This window comes from Perissodus microlepis, chromosome 3, assembly GCF_051167445.1.
Source record: "Perissodus microlepis isolate ML-2025 ecotype Zambia chromosome 3, ASM5116744v1, whole genome shotgun sequence".
NCBI lineage: Eukaryota > Metazoa > Chordata > Actinopteri > Cichliformes > Cichlidae > Perissodus > Perissodus microlepis.
Window position 1 is genome coordinate 2,159,047 of NC_140463.1, and position 21,114 is coordinate 2,180,160.

General features: G+C 45.8%; 1 protein-coding gene across 1 annotated transcript; it reads left to right on the forward strand.

Moving 5' to 3' along the window:
• Nucleotides 1-49: 49 nt before the first annotated feature.
• Nucleotides 50-20,185, forward strand: LOC146389400 (phosphatidylinositol 4,5-bisphosphate 3-kinase catalytic subunit alpha isoform). The gene is made up of 28 exons (XM_084910231.1): nucleotides 50-308; nucleotides 3,681-3,804; nucleotides 4,036-4,139; nucleotides 4,217-4,379; nucleotides 4,461-4,670; nucleotides 9,015-9,082; nucleotides 9,161-9,289; nucleotides 9,369-9,422; nucleotides 9,747-9,856; nucleotides 9,936-10,077; nucleotides 10,379-10,464; nucleotides 10,566-10,671; nucleotides 11,433-11,585; nucleotides 11,666-11,797; nucleotides 14,118-14,242; nucleotides 14,555-14,636; nucleotides 14,726-14,890; nucleotides 15,061-15,164; nucleotides 15,250-15,349; nucleotides 15,739-15,810; nucleotides 15,895-16,001; nucleotides 16,281-16,402; nucleotides 16,486-16,564; nucleotides 16,636-16,806; nucleotides 16,882-16,999; nucleotides 17,075-17,226; nucleotides 17,303-17,451; nucleotides 18,777-20,185. The coding sequence occupies exons 2-28, from the start codon at nucleotides 3,720-3,722 to the stop codon at nucleotides 18,899-18,901; spliced, it is 3,213 nt and encodes a 1,070-aa protein (XP_084766357.1). The 5' UTR covers nucleotides 50-308; nucleotides 3,681-3,719; the 3' UTR covers nucleotides 18,902-20,185.
• The last annotated feature ends 929 nt before the right edge of the window (nucleotides 20,186-21,114 follow it).

Genomic DNA, 21,114 nt, shown 5'->3' on the forward strand with positions numbered 1-21,114 from the left:
CAGGATGAGCCCCCCCCCACACACACACACACACACACACCCTCCTCCTCCTCAGCCGCACATTGTTCTGTGGCTCCGGGAGAAGCCACTTCCTCCTGCTGCTGCTGCTGCTGCTCAGCCCGCTGCAAACGGACAGACAGACAGTTTCAGTGCCTCCGACGGAGGGACGGCGTCTGTCTGTGTGTCCGACGGGATCAGCTGAGGGGGGCGGACACGCGAGCACAGACAAAGACTCGCAGACAGACGAACAGACTGGACGAATGGACTGACAGGATGCGGCACCGCTGGACCCTCGGGCTCGCCCCCAGGTAGGAACAAAGACTCTCCTCCTTTTTTCATGGATGCTCCCACTCCTGTTGTCATGGTAACCATTTCCTAGTCTGAGGTCACGGAGAGGAGGAGGGCTGGTTTGTTACATCAGCCGGCGCTTCCTGTTTTTACCTGCGTGATGTCATCAGTCAGTGGGATGTCTGCGGGTCACGTGACTGTAGAGCTTTTGTTTGTTTAAGCTGCAGCTGAGATTTTCAAAATAAACAAACAGTATAATCAGCTTCCTGCTGACAGAAGCCTCGTGATCGATGAACGTCCACATTTACATGATAAAGCATGACTCTGACTCCATTTACAACTTTTAATCTTTTTAGAACTTTATTGTGAAAATTCCTCAAACCTGTTTGTAAAATATATAAACAAATGTTTATTTTATTCTGAAATCAGGTCATTTTGTTTGACATGTTTGTGCTGATTGTTAGCACATCGCTGTGAAACAACAACAGCAGAGTTCTTGTTCAGATTGTTAAAAACTGTTTACACCTGTCTGAGGTTCTCTGTTTAGACCTCTGTCACATTATTGTGAGGTTGGGGTGGATGTAGCTCTCTGTGAGGTTCTTTGGGGTTCTCTGGGGTTCTCTGTTTAGACCTCTGTCACATTATTGTGAGGTTGGGGTGGATGTAGCTCTCTGTGAGGTTCTTTGGGGTTCTCTGGGGTTCTCTGTTTAGACCTCTGTCACATTATTGTGAGGTTGGGGTGGATGTAGCTCTCTGTGAGGTTCTTTGGGGTTCTCTGTGAGGTTGGGGTGGATGTAGCTCTCTGTGAGGTTCTTTGGGGTTCTCTGTGAGGTTGGGGTGGATGTAGCTCTCTGTGAGGTTCTGTGAGGTTCTCTGGGGTTCTCTAGGGTTCCCTCTGTATCTCTTTAAGTGCTACTGGTTCTGTCAGAAATGCTCTCCTGTCCGTTAGATCACAGTCTGGGATGTGTGTGGACCTCCTCAGGTTGGTCGTTCAGAATCTTTGGCTGGTTTGTTTTTATCCTCAGTGATACTTTGACCTCTGACCTGTCAGCGCTTCATTCATCGTCATGTTTCTGCCCATGGTGACCTATGGGATTCAAACCAGCAGCCCTGGTTCACAGGTCACTTCCTCTGCGTCTGGCGGGCCTCAAACAGCTGATCAGCTCCTCCATCTTCTCCTCTGCAGGAGTCTGTAACACAGTAACAGTGTGAGCTCCTCACAGCAGGAGCTGACCTCTGACCTCTGATCGCCTCGTCATGCTCTGAGACTCTGAGAGAAATAACTGCTGTTGCATTAAAGCAGCCGGTCAACAGGAAAACAACCCCAGGAAGTCTGCTTCCTCACACACACACACACACACACACACACACACACACACCCCTGCTTTGTCCTGACTGTGTGTGTGTGTGTGTGTGTGTGTGTGTGTGTGTGTGTGTGTGTGTGTGTGTGTGTCCGTCCTATTTCCTTTGTTTGACGGCCTGGTTGGGAAAACAACAACAACAGCACATGAGGATGTCTGTGAAGGTTCTCAGTCACCCAGGATGACTCTTAAGTTAAATCATGGTTCTCGCTGCGCACTTGCATGAAGAGGCGGGGCCGGCAGCATCTGACCAATCTAAGAGGAGCGTTTCATGGATCACATGACTCTTGTGTCACTACTCCGCAGATGTTATCAGATGACGATTGAAGACATTTAATCTAACAGTGAATAATCTGAGCGATCTCAAAGGGTGATTCTGTTCATCTGGACGTTCAGTGGGAGAAACGTTTCATCATCATCAGGTGACTTCTTCAGTCTCAGCTGACTGCAGGTTTCCTTTAAACAGGACGTTTGCACAATGACTGAAACCAGCCCACTGAAGGAACTGGGAGGTCAGCTTGTGATCGTTAATATGCAAACTGACCACAGCTATGAGTACCATTCACAGAGAGTTGATCAAACACTGACCTCACAGCGTTCGAGGATGTACTTACGTGATGACTGAGCGTGATCGAGACATTTTAACAGGATGCACCTCTAAGACAAACTTTCTGTATGATCAGCTCAGTCGCCTACAACATCTCCAGGTTCCTGGCTTTGATCGTCAACCTGCTGCTGGGCTCTGAACACCACATCCAGAACACCCTGGATTTTGTTGAGAGGTGAGAGGTGTCATGATGGTCTCGTACGACGTTACATCTGTCTCCACTTGCATCCCAGTCAGGGAAGCGTTGGAGGTAGTTCGTAAGAGATTACAGGATGACCCCACTCTCAGCGTGGACCAAGTGTGCTTGAGCTGTGTCTTCATTGTGTGTAAGAGTCTATCGTGTCTCTGTGTTTGTGTCTCGCTCCCTCGTCCCTTTGTGTCTTAGTCGTGTCACTGTGTTTCGTCTGTTCCTCTCCTTGTGTCTCATCCTTGACTCCCTGTTTGTCCATCTTGTGATGTGTCAAGCCTGTGTGTCTTAAGTCTGCCTCTCAGTGTTTCCTGTTTTATTTTGACAGTCTTGCGTCCCACGTTCAGCGCTGTGGTTTTCGCCTCCCCGTCTCATTTAGTCTAATTCGTTCCAGCTGTTTTTCCGTGTGTTTCTTCCTCTGTCATCCTCTCCTGTGTGTATACATTGTGTCATTTTCCACTGATTCCTCGTCAGTGCGTCTGCAAATCTCCAGCGGTCCCTCCTTTTGTTTCCAGGTTTCCTCGATAAATTCCAGTGATTATTTCTGTTCTGCAGCCATAAATCGTCTCATTGTCCGCTTCACTGATAAAATGTTTCCCTGTTTTTAGCGAACATCAGATCACCTGTGCTCAGATAACACACATTAGCCCTTCCACTTTACCTGTGGACCAATACAAACGCTCCGTCAGTGACGCTGCTCTGTTCATTCAGCATCTGTTCACTGTAGCTGAGAATCATGTGACCCAGCAGCTGTAGCACCTGTTTTTTTCCAGGTGTTCTCATATGGGCGTGGCCTGTCATGTGACACTTTCATTATGATGTATGTAACATGTTACCATAGAAACTCATACAGATTTTTAGGAGCCCTCACAGAGGATGATATTTCTTATAACTGCAGCTGTTCATAGACAAACCCGTCCTCTGAACATCGTTACGGCTCGTAGGAGGACACCGGCTCACTCTCTGATAAACCTCCTGTTATCAAAGAGGACAAACACACCCAAACAAAGTACAAAGGCTGGGTAGCAAAGGAGAGGGGGCGGGGCTAAAGAGGAGGCCAAGACGTGATCAAAATTAGTCTCACTTTCTTGTTTTATCAAGTCTAGTTTCAGGTTACGTGACTCCGCCCACAGGTACGGGCCTCACCCAACAGTTGTACCTGTGGAATTGTTCCAGAGTGACCTCTGACCCCTGCTGTTTGCCCTCTGCTGAGCCGCAGCTCTCTCTCTTTTCACAGGTAGCCCAGCACTGAGGTGAGGTGTGACTGTTGGTTACCATGGTGCCCAGGCCATCGTCAGGGGAACTATGGGGGCTCCACCTGATGCCCCCCCGGATCCTGGTGGACTGCTGCCTGCCTAACGGTACAGCCACGGGCGGATGTAAGCTTGGGTGTAGCTCTGTGACGTCATGATGTCGGACAACAGATGACATCGTGACGTCACAGCTTTGTTTTTAAGACTGAACACAAGCTTCACTCGTACAGGCTTACCTTCGTCCTCTTTCAGCTCACCTGTAATATTTGTGTTTCTGTTGGATTGTATTTCCGTGGCGTTTCCATGGCGTTTCCATGCTGTTTCCATGACATTCCTCAGGTATGATGGTTAGCCTGGAGTGTCTGAGGGAAACTCCTCTCATCAGTATCAAGCAGCAGCTCTTCTCCGAGGCCAGGAAGTACCCCCTGTACCACCTGCTGCAGGTATACGCTCTTAACTTTGACCCCGCCCCTTCCTTCTATCTCAGTCCAACTATAAATTCCGGTCTCCGATTGGCCAGGAGGAGTCGTGCTACATCTTTGTGGGCGTGACCCAGGAGGCTGAGAGGGAGGAGTTTTACGATGAGACGAGGCGGCTGTGCGACCTGCGCCTGTTCCACCCCATCCTTAAGGTCATCGAGCCCCTCGGCAACCGTGAGGAGAAAATCCTGAACCGTGAGATTGGTAAGGGAACGCCCCATCACATGTAATCACACTATGACCTCATAGTCAAGTCATCAACCCTTTAGACTCCTCCCCCCACAGGTTTCGCCATCGGGATGCCGGTCTGCGAGTTTGAGATGATGAAGGACCCGGAGGTCCAAGACTTCCGCCGTTCCATACTGAGCGTGTGCAGAGAGGCCATGGAGGAACGGGAAGGAGGGGGGGCCCACAGCCAGGCGCTCTACGTTTACCCCCCCAACGTGGAGTCCAGTCCCCAGCTGCCCCAGCACATCTATAGCAAGCTGGACAAAGGTACTCCTAAACCTGCTGGGCCCAGAACCACCCTGTACCTGTCTCTCCTGTGTGAGGTGCCGTGAGGGACATTATTACTGAAACACTCTCACACACACTACTGAAAAACCTTTCAGTTGAACAGGAAGTTGTTTCAGTTGAACAGGAAGTTGTTTCTTGACAAGGAAACTGAAGGAAAAAGTGGTAGATTTCAAACAAACCACTACACAGATGTCTACTCAGCAACCTGCCTAAGTGAAGCAGCTGCATTACTTAACAATATATTAGCCCCAGCATAAGTCAAATTTAGAATAGCAGACGGGCATTATCCTGGTTATTTTTTTGCCATATGTGCTTTTTGTCTTTTTTAGCAAAGAAAATCTTAAAATCATCAATAAAACCAGGGAGAGAAGCTTAGCGTTCCTCCATTTAGCACAATGGATATGATATTTACTCAAAAGCAGAGATGGGCAGTAACGCGTTACTTGTAACGCGTTACTTGTAACGCGTTACTGTAATCAGATTACTTTTTTCAAGTAACGAGTAAAGTAAGGGATTACTATTGCAAAAACGGTAATTAGATTACCGTTACTTTCCCGTAGGAACGCTGCGTTACTGCGTTACTAAAACCGTGATTTTTTTGCGAGAATGTCTCATGACAGTGACGTTAGCAAGTGCGAGGTTTGTGACAACAGCTGTGTGCAGATCAACAATGGATCATATATCGAGTGCAGGAGAGAGTATGAGCGTGCAGCGTTTAAAGCGTGGAAGTACTGACCTTACTTTAAGTTTGATTCCATAAAAAGTGACAAAAACATTAGCGTCCGCTGTGCGTGGGAAGAAAACTTCTTTTTACAGCGAAAAAAACCCCTAAACTTCCAAGCAAGCACCGAGTAGCTACGACGTAATGGGAAACTCACAGAGAAACTCGCAGATTCTTCCACTGACCGCTGCGGCTCACCTGCACCAGGGTAAACCTCGCCTGCCCCACTCCTGCTTTACAGGTGAAAATAGAGCAACAGGACCGCTAGTCTTTGGTTTTATTTATTTTCTGCTGTGTTTTACTTGCATCTATTTGAAAGACTGAGTGTAAACAAAAAAAATATTTTATTTTATGTGCTGGAATGTGCAGAAAATAGGTTTAAATATTAAACTAATTTCTTCCAGTCAGAGAATGGTGCAGATAATTTAATTTTTGCTTGATGCATAAAGTTAAAAGATTAAAACTAATAAAACAAGTTTTAAAAAGAGACTTTTCCATTTGATTACATTTTGTATGATGGATTATGCAGAAAAAGTAGAATTGGGCTGAAAGATCTATCACTTTATCACCTATTCAGGTTGTAAATCGTGTTTTTAAAAAGTAACTAAGTAACTAAGTAATTAATTACTTTTGAAAATAAGTAATCAGTAAAGTAATGGGATTACTTTTTGGGGGAAGTAATCAGTAATTAGTTACTGATTACTTTTTTCAAGTAACTTGACCAACACTGCTCAAAAGTATGATGATGTTAATAATGTCTGAGACACCCAATGCTAGATGATCCATATAAAAAAAATTATGATGTAATTCAAATAGTGGCACATTATTAATATTTAGGGAAATCCAATTTTTTAAGTTGCACCAAATACGTTGTGCGATAGGGCATAGAAAAAAAAGATGTTGTAGGGTTTCATTGTCATCAGTACAAAAAGAACACTGATCCACCTCAAAGCCAAAGCTCTTTATTAGAAATTCTGCCACAGGATTCATTTTGTTTATTACTTTAAAGTGTGTTTCTTTAACTTTAGGTAGAATAGGCTATTTCATGAATTGTTAGTATGCTTTATCCAGTGTATATGAAATAACTGAATTACAACCATGCAATGTAACCATTCTGTTGTAACTATGAAATATTTTGTCTTTGAAGAAACTACTAATAAATCTATTATTGCATTTTTATCAAACAGCTGACATTGCCCTAGCAATAAATTTGGGAGCACTGATGAGAAATTATTGTATATCATAAAATTTTAATCAAATGAAGCAGAGGCAGAGGGACCAGTTCACAAAATTTGTTATATTCTCTTTGAGTTTAGACAATATTTTTCTGAAAGGTCTGTGTAACTTAGAATGACACCGTTATCATCAACAAATCTGTTATGAATATAATCTTTTTGTTCAAACCAGTCACTCTTGAAAACTGATTTTTGATTAAGTGTTATTACCCTATTATTCCATAAGGTTGAATTATGGGGAGAAGTTGTGGGTAAATCTCATTTTCCCAAAAATGCAAAGTCTGTTTTGGAAAGTTTGATATCTTGATGGGGATTTTATTTACCTCAAAATCACATTTCAAAATAAAGTCTAATCCTCCTGTTTTATTAAACAAGGATCGTGGGCTCTATGTAGAGTCTGGCTGTGACAGACAAGATTTTAACCATTTAATTCTGATGGTGCCAACCAAAAATTCAAATTCTGCAGTTTTGATACCACCTGTATTGTATTCCTTCACAAGCTGAGATCTTTCAATGTAATTATTATTATTATTCCTCCACAAAAATTGGAAAATAACCGTGTTAATGTTTTTTCTCAAATATATTTTTATTGATTTAAAGCAACAAAGAAAAATAGAAACACACAGAATTGTTAAACAACAGACAAGTAAGTTTCACAGTGACTGTTTGGACTGAAATATTAGAATACAGATTAATGACACACTCACATGTCTAGTAATTGCTTACACCAGTTTACCCCTTAGAACCCCTATCCCTCAGGCCCGGTAGGAAAAAAAAGAAAAACAAAAAAGAAAACAAAAAGAAAAAACAAACAAAGCAAGAAAAAAGAAAAAACAAACAAACAACAGAAAAACCCCCCCAAAAAAAACCACACACACATGAAAATAAAAAATACAAAAAAACATTGCAAATACAACACAAAAAATAAGGCAAACACACATGACTAGAAAAAAAAATAAAATAAAATAACAACATTTTTCTGTGTTAATGCTTTTAGAGGAGATATATAGAGAGTGACAAGGATAAATCAATTTGGAGATGCCTCCAGCTTTAGATAGGATGTTTCTGCCAAAAATAGTCTCTGATTAACCAGTGGCTAAGTGATTTCTTCATCTCCATGATACAGTTAGAAATATTAGTGTCTTTTCTGCTAATTGGGCTTTTTTTAGATATTATCAGCCCTATATATTTAACTTTAGATTCAACTGTAACCAAAGCTATTGAGGAGTCGGAGCTTGTATGAATCGGGAGAAGTTCACATTTTTTGATACTGAGAGATAAACGAGAAGCCATCCATCCATCTTCATCCACTTTATCCGGGGCCGGGTCGCGGGGTCAGCAGCCTAAGCAGAGAAGCCCAGACCTCCCTCTCCCTAGCCACCTCCTCCAGCTTATCCGGGGGAACACCAAGGCGTTCCCAGGAGATATAATCTCTCCAGCGTGTCCTGGGTCTGCCCCGGGGGCCTCCTCCCGGTGGGACATGCCCGGAGCACCTCAGCTGGCTCCTTTCGATGTGGAGCAGCAGCGGCTCTACTCTGAGCCCCTCCCGGATGGCCGAACTTCTCAATCTATCTCTAAGGGAGAGGCCAGCCACCCTTCGGAGGAAGCTCATTTCTGCCGCTTGTATCCGCGATCTCGTTCTTTCGGTCACTACCCACAGCTCGTGGCCATAGGTGAGGGTAGGGACGAGAAAATTTAGTTTTCTCTACCACGTATTTATCTTTCAAAAACATAGATGTATCATCTGTGAATTGACTTATTTTGAAGTCTTTATTAAAAATTTATATTCCTTGTATGTCGTTAGAAGTTTTGATTAACAGTGTTAACAACTGAGTTGCCAATATAAAAAGCTTAGGGGAAACAGGACATGCTTGCCGAATTCCCTGTTGCACCTTGAATCCATTCAAGAAAGCTACAGTATTGTTAAGTAATGCGTCTGCTTCACTTAGGCTACAAGCACAGCCGCCCCCAACCCCCAGGTCCTGGACCAGTACCGGTCTGTGAGTCGTTTGGGTCGCAAGAGTCGAGGCTTGAGTTTGAAATTTATGGTTTTCAGGGTTTTTATCGTTTTTTTATTTTTATATCGTTTATATTGTTAACTCGGTTTCCCTGGGTCTTTTCCCGTGTGTTATGAATAAATCTGTTTTTTTGGTAGCAGTACTGGTTTTATTGTACTGTATCTATCCGAGACACCTTAAAGTAGTGTGTGTGAGAGCGTTTCAGTAATAATGTCCCTTACGGCACCTCATACTCCTGTACCTGTCTACCTGTCACACACCTGTCTCATTGGGCCCAGAACCTGCTTACCTGCGTCTCTTCCTGTTTCACTCTCTATACCTGTCTGACTTCCTGTACCTGTCTGTGCAGGGCGCCTGATTGTGACCATCTGGGTGATCGTGTCTCCATCAAACTCCAAACAGAAGTACACCTTGAAGGTAAACCTGGATACTGAGCTGGTTCCTGAAACAATCAGAACAGGAAGTGAGGTAGTCACCAGCTGTGTGTGTGTGCAGGTTAGTCATGACAGTTTACCTGAGCAGCTGATCGCCGAGTCCATCAGGAAGAAAAGCCGATCGATGCACCTTTCACCTCAGCAGCTCCGCCTCTGCGTTCAGGAGTACCAGGGCCAGTACATCCTTAAGGTACGCCTGTCTGTCTGTGTCTACCTGTCTGCCCCCACACCTGACGACTCACCTGTCTCCCTCCCTGTGTGCCTCTCAGGTGTGTGGCTGCGATGAGTACCTGCTGGAGAAGTTTCCTCTCAGTCAGTATAAGGTAACAGCTGATCCTGTGGCTTCACTGCACCTGTCACAGTTTGTCCTACACCTGACCTACCTGCTGCCCATAGTTCACATTAATGTCCCGTACAGGACAGGTGAGACTGTCCAACGTGAGCTTGTTGAGATTTTTCTGAGAGTGTCAGGTTAGAATGAATCCAAACACAGAGGGCGGAGCTGATTTGGAGGGGTCCACTGTAGCCAATCATCAGGGACATACCTGCTGAAGCCTCAGCTCTCTCTGCTGGCTCTCTGATCCTCGTCTGCTTAAAGTGTCATCCAGGATTAGGTGATCTTCAGTTCCTCACCTGTGTGTCTGCAGTACATCCGCTCCTGCATCATCGTGGGACGTCTTCCTCACCTGATGCTCGTGTCCAAAGACAGCCTCTACTCTCAGCTTCCTGCCTCAGGCTTCGTCACGCCTTCCTACAGGTATGGCCGTCACAGGTGTCACACCTGCAGGTATCACAGGACACAGGACAGGAGGTGACTTGAGCTGTGTGTGTTTCAGCCGTCGGACTCCTCAGCCGTCTCCCTGTCCAGGAGGAGGCGACGGTTCTCCTCCTCGCTCCTTGTGGGCCTTCAACACTCTGCTGAGAGTCCGGCTGCTCTGCGCCACGTACGTGAACGTGAACATCAGAGACATCGATAAGGTGAGTCGGTACTCGCTGCCTGGACCTGCTGCATCACATGTGGGGTCTAACAGGTGTTATCATGATCAAGCATCAGCCCTGACTCCAGTAATTATTACGTGCTTTGAGAAGCTTTAATGTTCAAAGAAGGACTCACAGGGTCGTAGCAGGAGGAGACCCAGGACTCTGCAGAGGTTCTGAGCTGGAGAGAGGGAGGACTGGGGGTCGGTTCACTGGACTGGATTAGATGTCTGGATGTTTGGGTGGATGGTTGGATCAGTCCCACCAAAACATCAGATAGGATTTTGTTGTGTGTGTGTAGATCTATGTGAGGACAGGGATCTATCACGGAGGAGAGCCGCTCTGTGACAACGTCAACACCCAGAGAGTGCCCTGCTCCAACCCCAGGTACGACACACCCAAACACACACGTTAAAACATCTGCCCCCCTCCTGTCGTTCCTTTTACCTGCCTGTCTGTTCAGCTAACTCTTACCTGTCTGTCTTCAGGTGGAATGAATGGCTGACCTATGACATCTACCTGGCTGACCTCCCTCGTTCAGCCAGACTCTGCCTGTCTATCTGCTCTGTGAAGGGAAGGAAAGGCGCTAAGGAGGTAGGAAAGAAGGGAGTACAGGTGATCTGTGTAGTAAGACTGCCTGGTTGAACCTGTCTCAGGGCGTTTCTCAGTACTCAAGTACGCAAGTCCGTACTCGTCCCACTCGTACTTCTGAAGTTCCCACGGGAATCTGGAGTTCCTGAGAACTGGAGGACGCGGCGATCGTTCTAATGTTGGAACAGGCGTGTACTTGATGACATCACAGCTCAGCTCCATTGTTTCTACTGTCACCGCCCTTTAATTTAACTGTGATTGCTATGTGCAATGGAAATTACACATGATATAAAAAACTGCACAAAGTAATAGATTTCTTTAAGGAAAAAATCTTTTTAAAGTATTTTGCAAAATTCCCTTTTACATATCATCTGCTTCACAGTCAGATGTGAACAGCTAAAAACTGTACACATGTATGCACAGTTCATGCTGCTTATTCAATAGAAACAAAGAGGTTAGAAAGCTTTTATTTTATTTTAGTAGATACTTAAACCTACCGCAGACAGCTGCTGGGGTTTGGAAGAGAACTGAACTAATACTTCAAATATAATCAGATCATTGTTGGAGCAGCTGTCAAGATCTCCTCGTATCAACATGCTGTTTTTGTTTCCTCCTGGATTTAATTATTTTTATTGTTAGATTCAATTCAGAGTCAGCTGTTTAAATAAGAACAGCACATTTTACATCAGGTGAAATGACCATCGATGCATGCTCGATAGAAGGGGAGGTGCCAGGACACATCCTCTGTCTCACCTGTCTCACAGGAGCACTGCCCTCTGGCCTGGGGGAATGTAAACCTGTTTGACTACAAGGACATCCTGGTCTGTGGTAAGGTGGCTCTCAGCCTGTGGCCTGTTCCCCATGGCCTAGAGGACCTGCTCAACCCCATTGGAGTCGCGGGTTCAAATCCCAACAAGGTACCCAACAAGTTCTCTCAGACAGTAGAAATGTGTCTGATCCTGAAGTAAGTATTTAATGATGGTGTTGTGGTCTGCAGGAGACCCCCTGCGTGGAGCTGGAGTTCTCCTGGTTCAATCAGATCGTTGTTTTTCCTGACGAGCAGCAGATTGAAGAGCACGCCAACTGGACCATCAGCAGAGAGCTGGGCTACAACTACTGCCACGGCCTGGTAACTACAACATTAAAAACTCCCTCTCTGCCCCCTGCGGTTTGGTGTGTGTGTGAAATCCTCAGACCACGTCCTCTACAGAGGTCCTCCACAAAGATCCTTTACAGAGGTCCTCTACAGAGGTCCTCTACCAGAGGTCCTCTACAGAGATCCTCTACAAAGATCCTCTACAGAGATCCTCTACAGAGGTCCTCTACAAAGATCCTCTACAGAGGTCCTCTACAAAGATCCTCCACAAAGATCCTTTATAGAGGTCCTCTACAGAGGTCCTCTACAAAGATCCTCTACAGAGGTCCTATACAGGGGTCCTCTACAGAGATCCTCTCCAAAGATCCTCTACAGAGGTCCTCTACACAGGTCCTCCACAAAGATCCTCTACCAGAGGTCCTCTACCAGAGGTCCTCTACAGAGGTCCTCTACAAAGATCCTCTACAGAGGGCCTCTACAGAGGTCCTCTACACAGGTCCTCTACCAGAGGTCCTCTACAGAGGTCCTCTACAAAAAGATCCTCTACAGAGGCCCTCTACCAGAGGTCCTCTACCAGAGGTCCTATACAAAGATCCTCTACAGAGGTCCTCTACACAGGTCCTCTACCAGAGGTCCTCTACCAGAGGTCCTCTACCAGAGGTCCTATACAAAGATCCTCTACAGAGGTCCTCTACACAGGTCCTCTACAAAAAGATCCTCTACAGAGGTCCTCTACCAGAGGTCCTATACAAAGATCCTCTACAGAGGTCCTCTACCAGAGGTCCTCTACAGAGGTCCTCTACAAAGATCCTCTACATAGGTCCTCTACCAGAGGTCCTCTACCAGAGGTCCTCTACCAGAGGTCCTCTACCAGAGGTCCTCTACAAAGATCTTCTACAGAGGTCCTCTACCAGAGGTCCTCTACAGAGGTCCTCTACAAAGATCCTCTACATAGGTCCTCTACCAGAGGTCCTCTACCAGAGGTCCTCTACCAGAGGTCCTCTACAGAGGTCCTCTACCAGAGGTCCTCTACCAGAGGTCCTCTACAAAGATCCTCTACAGTGGTCCTCTACCAGAGGTCCTCTACAGAGATCGTCTACAGAGGTCCTCTACACTGGTCCTCTACACAGGTCCTCTACAGAGGTCCTCTACCAGAGGTCCTCTACAGAGGTCCTCTACACAGGTCCTCTACAGAGATCCTCTACAGAGGTCCTCTACAAAGATCCTCTACCAGAGGTCCTCTACACAGGTCCTCTACAGGGGTCCTCTACAGAGATCCTCTCCAAAGATCCTCTACCAGAGGTCCTCTACAGAGGTCCTCTACAAAGATCCTCTACACAGGTCCTCTACAGAGGTCCTCTACAAAAAGATCCTCTACAGAGGTCCTCTACAGAGGCCCTCTACCAGAGGTCCTCTACCAGAGGTCCTATACAAAGATCCTCTACAGAGGTCCTCTACACAGGTCCTCTACAAAAAGATCCTCTACAGAGGTCCTCTACAGAGGCCCTCTACCAGAGGTCCTCTACCAGAGGTCCTATACAAAGATCCTCTACAGAGGTCCTCTACAGAGGTCCTCTACCAGAGGTCCTCTACAGAGGTCCTCTACAAAGATCCTCTACAGCGGTCCTCTACCAGAGGTCCTCTACCAGAGGTCCTCTACAAAGATCCTCTACAGTGGTCCTCTACCAGAGGTCCTCTACAGAGATCGTCTACAGAGGTCCTCTACACTGGTCCTCTACACAGGTCCTCTACAGAGGTCCTCTACCAGAGGTCCTCTACAGAGGTCCTCTACACAGGTCCTCTACAGAGATCCTCTACAGAGGTCCTCTACAAAGATCCTCCACAAAGATCCTTTACAGAGGTCCTCTACAGAGGTCCTCTACACAGGTCCTCTACCAGAGGTCCTCTACAGAGGTCCTCTACAAAGATCCTCTACAGAGGTCCTCTACCAGAGGTCCTCTACAGAGATCCTCTACAAAGATCCTCTACAGAGGTCCTCTACAAAGATCCTCTACCAGAGGTCCTCTATCTATCAGCAGTGGTTTCCTGTGTGCTCTCCTTCCATTAACAGTGCTCTTCTTCGGGGTCTTCCTCAAAGTGAACACAGTTGCTTTCCAGCTGTTCTCCAGCTGTTTTGCCTTTGGCTTCTTTTTGCCTCTTTGGGAATTGTGGTGTAATCTTTATAGGTGTCATCTCGACCGAAGAGCAGCAGCAGTCCTGTGCAGTTTGTGTTTCCGATGTTGTTGTGTGTTTTAGTTTGTCAGTGTTTACCTGTGACTCAGATCCAAATACAGAAGACTCAGTGATTGCCTCAGACTACCTGTCTCTCACCCGTCTCTCACCTCTCCCTCAGAGCAGCCGTTTGGCCTGTGACAGCAGTGTTTCATCAGGCGATGCCGAGCAGCTTCGCTCTCTCTGCTCCAGAGATCCGCTGTACGAGCTCTCGGAGCAGGAGAAGGACTTCCTCTGGAGACACAGGTGAGAATGAATGTAATGGAGTGAACACCCTGCAGGTGTACTTTTGGAGGCATGTCCTCTGAACGCTGTGACGTTCTGAACCCACAGTTAAACCTCTGATCCAGGTATATTTGAACAGGTTTAAATAGTCCCAGATTTACCTAACGTGATCTTTGACACAGAAACTTTCTGGACCTTTCTGTCTGTCTGATTTTAGATGTCTGGCAGCTTCATGTGACTCTCTCTGTTTGTGCATGTTCCTGTCCACCTGCCTTCTCTACCTGTCTCTCCCCATTTGTCTACCTGTGTCTCTGCCTGTCTGTATCTCTGCAGACATTACTGTGTAAACATCCCAGAGTCTCTCCCTAAGCTGCTTCTTTCTGTCAAATGGAACTCCAGAGACGAAGTTTCTCAGGTACCGAACTTCCCATCACAGTCAGGGAAAAATGCTTCAAACCCTCACTTTGACTCACCTGTCTCTCTGTCACCTGTCCCCTCCCTCAGATGTACTGTCTGTTGAAGGAGTGGCCTCTGATGGAGCCCGAGTCGGCTCTCGAGTTGTTGGACTGTAACTTTCCCGACCCGATGGTCCGAGAGTTTGCGCTGCGCTGCCTCGTGCAGGGCCTGACGGATGACAAGCTGTCGCAGTACCTGTTGCAACTTGTACAGGTGCGTCTGGTAATGGGAAATGGTAAATGGTCTGCACACCTGCTGCTGTGTGCCTCACACAGATTCCTCTGCAGCACACTGCAGACACACCTGGACTCCTCACCTGTCTGTGTACTACCTCACATACATACACTTATCTTTCGTTTTTTGTCTCATGGTCTTTTCTGCAGGTGTTGAAGTATGAGATGTACCTGGACAATCCTTTGGCCCGTTTCCTGATAAAGAAAGCTCTGACCAATCAGAGGATAGGGCACTTCTTCTTCTGGCACCTGAAGTGAGTGCAAATGTCCTGGTGTTTACCTGAGGGATCTAACACGTCTGTTTGGCCATTTTTAATCTAACAGGAAGTGTTCTCACAGGTCAGAGATGCACAACAAGACGGTTTCCCGACGCTTCGGTCTGCTGCTGGAAGCTTTCTGCAGAGCCTGCGGGATGTACCTGAAGCACCTGAACAGACAGGTGAGCCCTGACACACCTGGTCTTCTGAGTCCAGTTCAACATGAGCTCCTTATCTAGTTTTTCTTAACCTAAGATCATCACCACACAACAAAAGTGTCTCTCAGCCCAGGATTTATCAGTCTACCTGTGAGATAGTTCACAGGAACCAGGAAGCCTTGGAAGACCAGTCAGAAGCATGGACACATACTCACAGGAAGTATCATCCTGGAAAAATATTAGGAGGTTAAACACAGAATAGAGCGTGAAAATAACACAGAGCAGCAGAGTGAAACAGCAGTGTCAGTGATTAACGAAGCTTCTCTCACCTGGTCGTTCGGTGCATAACTGAGCTATTAACACACCTGTGTGTGTGTGTGTGTGTGTGTGTGTGTGTGTGTGTGTGTGTGCAGGTAGAGGCCATGGATAAACTGGTGAATCTGACCGACACGCTGAAGCAGGAGAAGAAGGACGAGACTCAGAAAGTATGAAAACAAACAAAGAAACTTAAATCTGACTTGTGATTGGCTGACGGTGACGTGTGTTTCTGTACTGCGATTGGTTGTCAGACTCAGATGAAGTTTCTGGTTGAGCACATGTCTCGTCCAGATTACATGGAAGCTCTGCAGGGATTCGTCTCTCCACTGAATCCAGTTCACCAGCTGGGAAATCTCAGGTAGGCATAACTGGTTAAATAACTGCATGACTTCCTACCTGACCGATCATTGCATGACCAGATCTTTTAGTGTGTGTGACTATGACTAAGATCAGTGTGGATATTTATAGCTCTTGGTAGTGAAATGTGGGGTTTTCTAAATATAAAAGTGATTCATCTGCATATTGACTGACTTTAAGTGTTTTATTCTTTAAAGAGCTTCCTGACTGCATCAGCGTGTTTTCAGGCTTGAAAAACAACAAAGTAAAACAATGTTTAAAAAGTGTCGTGTGCTTTTAGGCTGGAGGAGTGCAGGATCATGTCCTCGGCAAAGCGCCCCCTGTGGCTGAACTGGGAAAACCCTGACATCATGTCCGAGCTTCTCTTCACCAACAACGAGATCATCTTCAAGAACGGAGACGGTAACGAGTTTGGCGCTAACTGTATTACTGCTGTTTACAGCTGTGCCAGGGCACTGTGGGTAACGTAGTGTGTTTTGTTACAGACCTGCGTCAGGATATGCTAACGTTGCAGATTATTAAAATCATGGAGAACATCTGGCAGAACCAGGGTCTGGACCTGCGGTGAGAACCCGTGACATTAGCTGTGACATCACACCAACACCTGGCTAACAGAGCGTGTGTTTGTGTATTAGCATGTTGCCCTATGGATGCCTCTCCATCGGTGACTGCGTGGGTCTGATCGAGGTTGTGAAGAACAGCTTCACCATCATGCAGATTCAGTGCAAGGGAGGCCTGAAGGGGGCGCTGCAGTTCAACTCCAACACGCTACATCACTGGATCAAAGACAAGAACCGCGGCGAAGCGTGAGCACACCCCTCTGCACACCTGTTTGCATGAACACCTGTCTGCCCTCTGCTCACTTCCTGTCTGTCCCACAGGTACGATCGGGCCATCGACCTGTTCACGCGCTCATGTGCTGGTTACTGCGTTGCCACGTTCATCCTGGGAATCGGAGACCGCCACAACTCCAACATTATGGTGAAAGAGAATGGACAGGTGAGCCTCTGACCCCACGCCCTGACAGTTCTTCCTGGGACTGCAGCCGCCTAACTCTTTGTCTGCCTTCTCCAGCTGTTCCACATTGACTTTGGTCACTTCCTGGATCACAAGAAGAAGAAATTTGGCTACAAGAGGGAGCGTGTACCCTTTGTCCTTACTCAGGACTTCCTCATCGTCATTAGTAAAGGCATCCAGGAGTCCACCAAGACCAAGGAGTTCGAGAGGTGCCCTGTCCCTCCTCTTTGCACCTCCTCCTGTCTCCCTCTGAGCCCGCTTCACTCTACCTGTCTACCTGTTTAGGTTCCAGGAGATGTGCTACAAAGCATACCTCGCCATCCGTCAGCACGCCAGCCTCTTCATCAATCTCTTCTCCCTTATGCTGGGTTGCGGGATGCCTGAACTGCAGAGCTTTGATGACATTGCCTACCTGAGGAAAACCCTGGCCCTGGGTAAGACTGGGGTGACGGATGGGCAGGAGACAGGTGGTATTATGATGCTGTAGATGTCTAGAACTCCACCAATCCATGGTGGCAGCAGAGTGCCTGTTCTAAGCAACCATCTCCTGTCCATCACAGGGACTCAGTTCAGTACTTGGAACTGTCTGTAACCCGTCTGTCTGTAACCCGTCTGTCTCTAAGCCATCTGTCTATAAACCGGCCTGTCTAAGGTCATATCCAAATTCATGGGCTGCGTCCTCCTGAGGACCCGGTCTTCGCAGTCTACGTGGGCCGGGTCCTCAGAAGGTCGGGTAGGCCGGAAGTAAACGGCTGGGGAAATTGGACGGTCTAGCCTTCAGATTAGCATCACTGCTGTCTTAGTGGAGTTTAATAAACTCTGCGTAAATTGCCGACCATCTCACACTTCTGTTTAATCAGTTTTCTGTTTGACGTTTATTCAGCTGTGTGAAAACCACCCGGGGGATTAATAAAGTTTTATTTTATCTAATCTAATAACTTTAATCTCAGACAAACCGATTTACTCACGAACAAATAAAACACTGAAAAAAGCCCAACAATAACATTTTTAGGTTGTCTAAGTGACTTATATATCACGTTTAACCTGAGTAGCGAAAGTCCGCGGTGATCTGAAAATGATGTGCCGGGAGTTGTGCCGTTCTCGGCGGCTTCAGTGACCCTCAAGCTCTCAGCTAGCCATCGAGCTGGTGGGTAACAGACGTCTCCGAAAACGCCAAAGCACTTTTGCAAATATGCAATATCTTCATAAACCGAGCAGATATTAGAAGTTTATACACCCACATTCTCGCCTGAAAATATGTTAAAAGTTTATTTTTTGGGGGGTCCTTTGTCCCTCTTTGGGGGGAAACTCCCACTAGGTTTAAATCTGGGACTCCCCACCATTTGACCTTAGAACTGAAGAAGCTTCTCGGATGAGAGGTGAAACGTCTTCAAGCAACTTAAAGAAGTCCAGACGCTTTTCTTTCCAAGCTCCTTAGATTAATACCAGTAATTTTAAAACTTTGTAGCTGCCGCCATTGCCGGAAACTGGAGTTTGGCTGGGCCGTGCTATGAATTCTGGGATATGGTAGGCCACGAAGGACTCACCCAACCCATCCTTCAAATTTGGGGAAAAGGAGGACGCATTTGTCGGCTGCATTCGGAGGAGTCTACGAATTTGGACAGCCTTCGGCGCATCGCTGTGACGTAATCGGTCTACAAATGCGGCCTCAGGAGGATGCAGCCCACATGAATTTGGACACGACCTGTAAGTCTTTTCTTTAACCAGTCTGTCTCTAACCCATTTGTCTGTCATTCAGAGAAGAGCCAGCAGGAGGCACTGGAGTACTTCACCAAGCAGATGAACGACGCTCACCACGGCGGCTGGAGCACGAAGATGGACTGGATCTTTCACACCATAAGACACATGCCCAATGAGCACTGACACACACCCACCCACACACCCACACTGGTGTGTTTGTTTACTGCACTACTGTGATGACTATGATACTAATGATGATGATGATGATGACAGACTCGTCATCTGATGTCATAGATTTTCTTTAAAGGTTTTTTGTCCTTGTGTCTTTTGGACGGTTGTCATAGAAATATGAATCTCAGGGTCAAAGGTCAGAGGGGTTTTGAAGATGCCAAAGGCAGGCTGGGAAAAAATGACGATGCTGATGATGAAGGTGACGGTGATGTCACAAAAGTCTTCCAATCGGTGCTACTGTTAGCTTGTTAGCTGCTGTGCTTTTCAAAAACAGTCAAACTTTATTGAGTGAAATTTTACTGACAAGCAGCTGTAACTTTATAAAATGTTATTTTTGAGTGACATAACTTTATTGAAACCAGCAAAGTGAACACTGTGGTCACTGTGAGAGCAATAAAACTTCCAATAACCAATCAATATTTAGATTATGACAATCAGGAGTTCTGACCAGTAGGAAGGCAGAGCTGACCAGCTGTGGGTGGAGTCATTGTGATGATGCAGTCTAGAGACTGAAGTTACCTTCAGAGTTTATTGGAAGTATCTTTTGGAGTATTTTGTTGATTTGAACCCACTCAAACAGATTTTTACAATCAGCATATCATCCTCGTTAATCAGGGATCAAAGTACTCGACAATCTGAACCAATCAGCTGCTGCCGTTAGCCCTTAGCTAGTCTACTTAGCATTGTTAGCTGTTGGCTCATGAGTCATGCTGAGATAGTTAGCATTAGCCTGTTAGCTATTAGATAGCTGAGTTGTTGCACTGGATAAAGGAAGTGTGGGTAGGTTTAGTTACCATAGTGAAAACCCCGTCCCTCTAATCTCATTGGCTGCCAGTTCCTAGGGCGGGGCTACATTCAAATAGTTTTGTGTGAAGGTTTTTTCCTGTCCAGGTGAGAGATCAAAGCCCCGCCCCCTGCTGCATGCTAATCATTCATTGCTGACATCATCGACTGTGATGGTTACTATAGTGACTGATAACACACGGGGAGATGTGATGTGTTTGTTTCCATGTGATCAGTATTGATTGTTTTCTGATGTATTAATGATTTTTAACTAATTGGTTTCTTCATGTATTGATTTGTGATGTTATTGATTCTTCTTGACCCTCTGACATAGGAGAGCAGGTCACCTGAAGGGCGGAGCCTGATGTTATAACACCATGCCCAGGTGTTAAAGCACTTATTGATCAGTGTTATTATGGATTATTGTTGTTTCAAAATAAAAGTTTAACTGGTGTACTGTGTGTGTGTGTGTATGTGTGTGTGTGCTTTACTCACCTGAGACATGTTCAGTTCCTCTGACGTCCAGCGGGTGCTGCTGTGACTTTTGAGTTCTAACTGCTCTTTTTTTTAAAATGAAATAAATAAAACTAAAATAATAAGATATTTCACCGTATTTCAAATAAAATAAATGCAAGTAACTCTGGGTATTAATCAATCCATGATATATGACATCTTCAAGCAACTTAAAGAAGTCCAGACGCTTTTTTTCCAAGCTCCTTAGCATTTGACACTGTTGACCACACAATCCTATTAAATTAGGGGTCCCCAATCCCAGTCCACGAGGGCCGGTGTCCCTGCGGGTTTTAGATGTGTCCTTGATCCATCACAGCTGATTTAAATAGATAAATAACTGTCTTGAAGTTCTCCAGAGGCCTGGTAATGAACTAATCATGTCCTAGGGTGAGATCTAAAACCTGCAGGGACACCGGCCCTTGTGGACTGGGATTGGGGACCCCTGTATTAAACCATCTTGGGTTTGCACTTGTACAAACGTATACATGTATTTTATGTTCACATATGTGTGCTTGTGTGTGAATGTGTACACTCTTGTATATGTATGTGCATATTTGCATGTACACATATTTTTACTAACATACATGGATGTCTCACAATGTTTTCTATTTTTTCATCTTATCTATTTTAATTCTTTTTATTTGATTTTGCTATCCTTCTGTTCAGCACTTTGGCGGACACTTGATGCCCTTTAAATGTTCTTTATAAATAAAGATCACTTGACTTGAGAAGCATACATTAATGCAGAGAAGTGTATTTTCATTTATCGTTTTTTTAATGTATTGATTTATGCAGTGTTGGTCCTCCATATATTTATAAATATAATTTTGTAGTTTATGCACTATGGGTCCGCCATAATATTTATATAT

Excerpts from the sequence above, each read along its gene's own strand:
- LOC146389400 (XM_084910231.1), top strand. The coding sequence starts at position 3,720 with ATGGTGCCCAGGCCATCGTCAGGGGAACTATGGGGGCTCCACCTGATG. Across the intron at positions 9,290-9,368 it reads AGGGCCAGTACATCCTTAAG|GTGTGTGGCTGCGATGAGTA; the intron begins GTACGCCTGTCT and ends TGTGCCTCTCAG. Across the intron at positions 16,002-16,280 it reads CACCAGCTGGGAAATCTCAG|GCTGGAGGAGTGCAGGATCA; the intron begins GTAGGCATAACT and ends GTGTGCTTTTAG.